Genomic DNA, 7,204 nt, shown 5'->3' on the forward strand with positions numbered 1-7,204 from the left:
AAGAGAATTGTTTGAAAGGAAATTTCTCTGTAATTTTTTTGGCTGTATACTAATCCCCTTATTCTATATTAGTTTTAAATTTTTACTTCTTGCCTAAAATCAAACGGCGAACCCTAAGTGTGTCCAGACTGGGCAAGGACAGCTGAGAATCTGTATTCTTTGTTTCTCTGCATCTCATCGGTCAGTTCATTGATAACAATGCTCGTTTCAGCACTCTTTTCAAAGCTCTATTCAATCAGTGTGCCCACTTTGGGCACAGTGGGCACACCCACAGAATTAAACGATAAGTGCTATCGTCACAAAATTTTACTTGTGTAATTCTCTAGGCCTAATTAGACTGCCTACCCCCCTTTTTTTATCAAAACTCCAACTTTAAAAGGTAGCATGCCAGAAAGGGTTAATTGATTTTCTGATGTTTTGTGATGCTTCATAAGAAATGCATTCATTTTATCTTTACTTTAATAAAGTTGTACATAAAATTATGGGAATGATATATTGATTAAATTTATATAAACTTTTTACGAAATGCCCACTTAAGTCCGGTACCACCCATTTAACTACTGAACAGCTGCAGCTATAATCATAAAAGTCATCTAGGTATAGTAAAATGGCTATGCGCTACTAGATGAGACCACTTAAAACACCATCTGGTGGTGGGAAATGGTGGAGTTATCTCAAAAATGGTACGAGGTCAGAAGAAAAAGTGAATTATAAAGTTGTAGAACATCATCGATTTAGTACAAAAAGATACCTTGTGGACATGAATGCTGAAAGCGCACATTTGTTTCTTCACAATTTCTAAAACTGTGACGAAAAACTTGAACAAAAAGAGAAAAGATTATTTTTCAAACGAAAAACGAGCCCACATTGCAGCCTAGTGGTATCACTTGTAATTCACAATCCTGAAGTGTGTGGCTCAAACCCTACAGAGTGCACCCTTGTACTGGTTGTCTTTACAAATAGAGTAGACATTATGCAGATAGTGCACAATCATGTCACAAAACACGTCAACTCAACGCAATTGGAGCTTGGTATGTAAAATTTATGCATTATGCAAAAAGTGGATGTAATGTCACACCTGTCACCTGAGGCAGTTAGAAAAGAGATCTGTCATCAAGGTTGTATGTAGATGATCATGATCATGGAGCGTGTTTCAAAAAAGATTGTTGTGAGATAGTTATACTTTAGGATGAATGTGGATGCAAGATTGGCAGTGCGATTGTGTTGGCAGTTGTTTCCTGCAGGTCCGCATCCTTCACACAAAATTATCCTATAGGTTGTGAAACATTCAATGGAGACAGGCTGCTGACTAGCCGACTTCAATCTGGTAAACCAGCTAAGGTAGGGCGGAAAGTTCAACTGGAAGATGTATTATCATACACCATCAAACATCCTAACAACAGCATCAGAAAATCCTAAACGAATTAGGTGTTTATCCATACTGGCTAATACCTCATTAGGCATAACTGGAAGGGGATGCCGAGAGACATTTCACATAGTGCTAATTTGTCATGAGCCATAAAGAGGTTCAACCACCATTCTTGGCAGATATAATGTGGACAGATTAGGCATGCTTTTCATGGAATGAAATATGCAGTAGGCAAAACACCAATTACTAGGCACTGAAAAATCCATCGTGTTCTGTCGATGTTTGACATCAAATATCATTTTCAATTAATGTTTGCTATATTTACGGCTGCACCATATTTAGAACTTCTGTAAGGCTTGTAATACCCGATTTTGTTGAAAACTTGTTGTAGCTTTAATTCCAGAATGGATGGATGCCCAGCAGCAGCCGAGCACTAACATCACTGAACACTGGTAGTTCGGTCTGGGGTTCGAGTACCAGTGAACAGGCTAGCTGCATGAACATTTTTATGGTTTTCCCCTTGTGTAATGTGGATACGAACCAGTTTTCATTAGAAAGTTCTCTGTGAAGGTATCCCTTCATTTAGGGAAAAAGTCCTTGTGTGCTTTCCTGTAATTAAATAAAAAAAACAAAAAAAAGGGGGAATGGATGATTCCATCATGACGACACACATGCACACAAGACATCACCAGTGAAGCAGTACCTGATGGAGGAATTCGGAGAACGAATAATGGAATATGATGGTTTCGAAGAACGGCCTCCACATTTACCTAACTCAGGGGACTTTTTCCAATGAGTATATCTCATACAGCAGATGTATGCAAATTCTTCGCAAACATTGCAGAACCATCAGTGGCATATTACAGATGCTTGTGCAAACGTATCACCTGCTATGCTACAGCTGTGCAACATGATGTTCTGACAAGGGTTCAGATGTGCATTTCAGCTGATGGAGAGATGTCCAAACATAGAAAATAAAGGTATTTAATGATAACTATTTTTTTTTTTTTCTAAGATCATTTCGTCACACTGCCATATAGGAAATTACGAATAAACAAATGCACATTTAAAAGGATTTGTTCTTAATATTTATGCCCACGAAGTGTCTTTTTGTACTCAGTCGATGATGCTGTAGAACTTTGTAACGCACTTTTTTCTCCTATCATTTTCAAGAAAGGAATGCTAACTCCACTGTTTTCTATGTGGTGACGTTGTAAGTAGTCTCATTTACAAGACCATAGCCACCTTACTGTTCCTGGACACTTTTTTACGACTGTAGCTGCAGCCATTCGGCAGTTAAATGGGTGGCACCCTGTATTTTATCTAAATTTTAAAATTGCAGGCTATCAAGAGAGCACCGTGAGAATTTGGCTAAGAATGCTAAGGCTTTAGCTGTGAAAGCAAAAGAGGAAGTTAGATCCATACAAAATCAATATGTAAAAGAAGCTAAGAATAAAACAGATTTGTCTGAAGATTTAATATTCAATGCTACCCATCAGGTAAAATAAATTTTTTGAATTAAGTAAATGGTATATTTCTATTCTCAAGTCTCGTAAAACAACTGGAAGCAGTTTTTTAAGTTGGTGAAAATATCCCTTCCACCCCTTTCAATAAATATGAAAAACTGTTTTTTGTGTTGCAGTTTAAATACTAAATTTTTTATAAAATATGTTTTGCAGATTTCATTTTGATGTTTTACAATTTTAAAATTCCACATTTTCTTAGAAAAACATCATTTGAATTACTAATGATCACCATTAAAATTTAATTATCATAAGCAATAATCTCAGTGTCTCATGCTGAAATTTATGTTGCCTTTTTGATAAATTTGATATTTTATTATAGTTTAAAAAAATGTAGTAAAAAAGTTTGTTCTGCCCATGCCATTTCTTTGTATTCAGTAGAAAGTTGATAACATGCTATTTTTAAAATTTTCTTTCTATGTAGTTCCCCCATCTACAAAAATAAAATGTGGGAAATGAATTTTTAGTTCAAAGGGGCTTTGTCCTTGAAGGATTGTTTTCGTGTTGTGATTTTGTGTTGAATCACTATAAATGTCCGTTTCACTTTTCAAACTGTTGCCACCAAATGTTAGAGTCCTGCATTATATTTGAAGAAATTAAATAATGAAAAATCTGCATAAATGTATGTATATTTCTCGCATTTTGATAAAACAATGGTACATAGAGCCATCGAATTTTGAATGACGTAATCCTCCTACGAATATGGCCAAGTGGAAGACCAAATTTGAAATTTAGAATTTGTTTTATTATCGGTTTCATATTTTGTAAAACTTTAATGAATTTTTTAGTAACAAACCCAACGATTTAAAAGCGAGCAATGGCAACACTCCACTGGGGGGGGGCTTTTTATCTCCAGCGGGCTCGGAACTGGGTATCGGTATCGGAAAATCTAAAGATTTGTTCATTTTAAAATTATTTTGAGACATTGCTACTGAACTGAATTTTATGGTTTAAGTTCAAAGAACATGATATTTAATAAATAAAGGTAGCACACAAAACGTTAAAAAGCGGGCTTTGGACGTCGTTGAAAATCTGAAACCCTTCAGATTTTAGCACTGTGTAAACATAAGGTCTTCAATGTTCCTTTGTTTTGTTTGTAGCCAGTTCTCAGAATATTGCTATTTAGCAAAGGATAAAATCTTTTGTTTATAATTTTTACTTAGTTATTGGTTAGTAAACTGCATGTATAACTGCGTAACCACACTTATAATAATTTTGGTCTTTAGTTCAATTTAACATTTTTGAAATTTTTACTGGTAAACTCTTTTTTGAAATATTATACGATATCCTAACGTTTTGAGATTGCATTATTAATAATTTTGTCCTGAGAAAGTCTTGGGTGTCTTTGGAGCCCATTAGCAGCCAAGTGGTGAATTTGCAGAACATTGGTAGTTCGACCTAGGTTTGATTCCAGATGATCGGGTAGCTGCACGAGTGTTTTCATGGTTTTTCTATGTGTAAAGTAGATATAAGTAAGTTTCCCTTAGAAAGCCCTCCAAAGTTTTGCCCAAACCAAACCAAGTATGTGTTTGCCATTGTCTTGTTAGTAAATGGTACGTAGATGGTATGATGGCATATGAATAAAATAGATTTCACAATGTCACCAACATACATTTGAGATATTATACTGCTGTATAGTAAGAAATCTCTATTCCAAGAGATGATCTATGTGCTTTCAGCAACAAGTCTGGAATTGGAAGATAGACCAGTCTTCCTCCATACATGCAGAAGTTATGTGCTTTGAAAAAAAAAAAGAAAAGAAACTTTGATTCCTTGCAAAAGATATGCTTTCAATTGTACATTATCCAGAATGACAGAACTCAATCAGGTGACTGTCTCTCTTTTAGAAGGTAAATGATGTTCTTTGTTATGGATGTAATCACAGTATCTGCCTAGTCATCTTCAAATGGTATCCCCTTGATACTACATTTTGTTGCCCAACCAAAATGGTGGCAGATATATTTGATGGAACAACCACTTCTCACAGGCTTATGATGCTACTTTTCTCTAAATCAGGCAATTGTTTCTAATGCTGTAAAACATATTTCAAAGGCGTCTTTACACAATCTGCTATGTCAAAGCAAAAAAGTCCGTTAAAAGTTTTTCATGGTTAAAGACAATTCGTTATGTTGCAGAATATGCTTGTCGAATAGGTTTCAAAGGAACCATATCACTTTTGTGCTAGATTGTTGCATAAATTTTTGTGTTTCTTCATAAGAAATCTTTTCAATGGATGCTGTAACATTATAAAATTTTATTACAGATACTTATTTTTATAATTTTATTACACATATTAGTTCAGCTTAAGATATAAATATGAAATAATTCTTTTTTCCCTTTTTATTTAAATAGATTATGGCAGTAGCTGAGAAGTGCACCACAGAATTGGAAAAAATAATGAAACTGAAGCAAAAGGAACTTCTTGGTGAAAGCTGAAATCCACAAATTTTCTTTCTTGTATATTTGTTAAAATTTTTAGAATAAATTGCTTAGTGTTATATTTTGTATTTGAATATGATATAAAAACCATCCTAGGTGCAAGTAATGAGCATCAAGTTTAAGTTATTAGTTCAACTTTTGAACTAATAACTTAAACTAACTTTTATTTGGCATTAGTTTCAAATTAAAGTTTTTCACTCATGCTGTTGAACGAATCTCTGAACACAGACATTGATCAGGGAAACTTATTTCTCCTTATAGTAGTGCCAGCCTTAAAATATGAAAAACCAGGGGGTTCATTCAAAAACCAGAAGTTTCCAGGAGGTTTTTCATGCTGCACAGCAGTGCATTTCAAAAGAATTCATTTGACTTAAATTCACTTTATAATACATGATTAAATTTATTGAACTATTTATAATGTGGTCCTGATGTAAATATATTAATATTTAATGAGATATTTTATGTGTTTGGCAAGTTTCATTTTGTAATTTTGCATTTTTATTCTGAGAAAATCCTAAGTAGGAAGGAAGAGATTTTATTTATCAAAGTACTTTTAAATATGATGAAAATTAAATTAATAATTAATGTGTATAAACTTAGTAATTTACCGTTTATTGATGTAAAACAAAATTAAATAAAAATAACTGGTTAATCATTGATTAAATATTGAAAGTCTTACAAATTTCTAGTGATTAAGACAATTCAAATCAAATCAAAATTTAATAAATTTTGCTGAATATCAGTAGTGTAATAGAATTTGGGCATTAAATTCTGCTGCCCAATGTCAGTTCTAAATTCTAAAAATTTTGCCAATTCTAAACTTTGTTGCTAAATGTATAATTTCATATTATTTCTCAATACTCATAATAGTAAAGAAATGAAATTAGCATCTTCTATAAATTCTAAATACGTGTAATTCTTTAGAATAACAGAAATCTTGAATTAAATCTGAATTCTAAAATGTAGAGGAAACTTATTGAGAAAGAAATTGATTACATAAAGAGAAGGAAAACTCTTTTGCAAAGGTATATTTTTAGAGACATGAGGTATTTTTTTGGAAACATTGGAAACAGGCAAGATGAAAAATGAGCAATTGCTTTCATGGGGAATTGAACTACGGACTTCTGGAATAGTGGAATTAGTGTGCCAGCGTGCAGAACCACGAAGGCACACTAGGAAGGCGAGAGAAATACCTTATATACCCCCCTTTTATAGGGCAACTGGGGATTTTAGGGGACCCACTTGCCAAATCCTGGGTGAGGAGAATCATCATCCAACACCCTTTTAGTTTGGCCATCACTGTAGAAACATTATGTATTTTTTAGAAGCAGGCAAAATGAAAAATGAGCAAACGCCTTCGCCGGGAATCAAACCATGGACCTCTGGAATACCGGCCCAGCGTGCAGAACCACCACACCACGAAGACATGCTAGGAAAGCGGGAGAAGTACCTTATATATTATTAAAATGTTAACAAATTAGGGGATGAAGCAGAGACTAATGGAAACATTGATTTGTTTAATGAAATAAAAAAGGTGTTGAAGAGAAGAAAATTGATGCAAATTATCTAAAATATCTTGAAAATTTTCAAATTAAAAAGAGATGCATAAATATTTTGCATGCTGTTGCTGTGACACATACATGTTTTATAGCTTTTCTTGTGTAATTATCTGTTATTGTAAACTATAAAATGTTCTAAAATTTTAATTTTAATAGAGCTTTTTCAACAGATATTTTTTTAGAAATTAAAAAATAATAATAATAATGATCATGTAAATCTATAATGACTAAGAGTTGTATTTAATTATTTGTAATTAATTGCTTACCCTTAGAAGTTATCTCTACATGTTAAAGTGAATGATCACCTTTCCTTT

At 33.4% G+C, this 7,204-nt stretch overlaps 1 protein-coding gene across 1 annotated transcript in view; it reads left to right on the forward strand.

The window, feature by feature from the left end:
* Nucleotides 1-5,390, forward strand: part of mRRF1 (mitochondrial ribosome recycling factor 1) — a 33,839-nt gene extending 28,449 nt beyond the window's left edge. The window contains exons 6-7 of the mRNA XM_085813680.1: nucleotides 2,712-2,868; nucleotides 5,245-5,390. Coding sequence (XP_085669806.1) covers nucleotides 2,712-2,868; nucleotides 5,245-5,328 — 241 coding nt within the window. The 3' untranslated portion in view covers nucleotides 5,329-5,390. The remainder of the gene's footprint in view (nucleotides 1-2,711; nucleotides 2,869-5,244) is intronic.
* Nucleotides 5,391-7,204: the final 1,814 nt, after the last annotated feature.

This window comes from Stegodyphus dumicola, chromosome 1, assembly GCF_044657685.1.
Source record: "Stegodyphus dumicola isolate Sdum_Otavi_A_Nest chromosome 1, ASM4465768v1".
NCBI lineage: Eukaryota > Metazoa > Arthropoda > Arachnida > Araneae > Eresidae > Stegodyphus > Stegodyphus dumicola.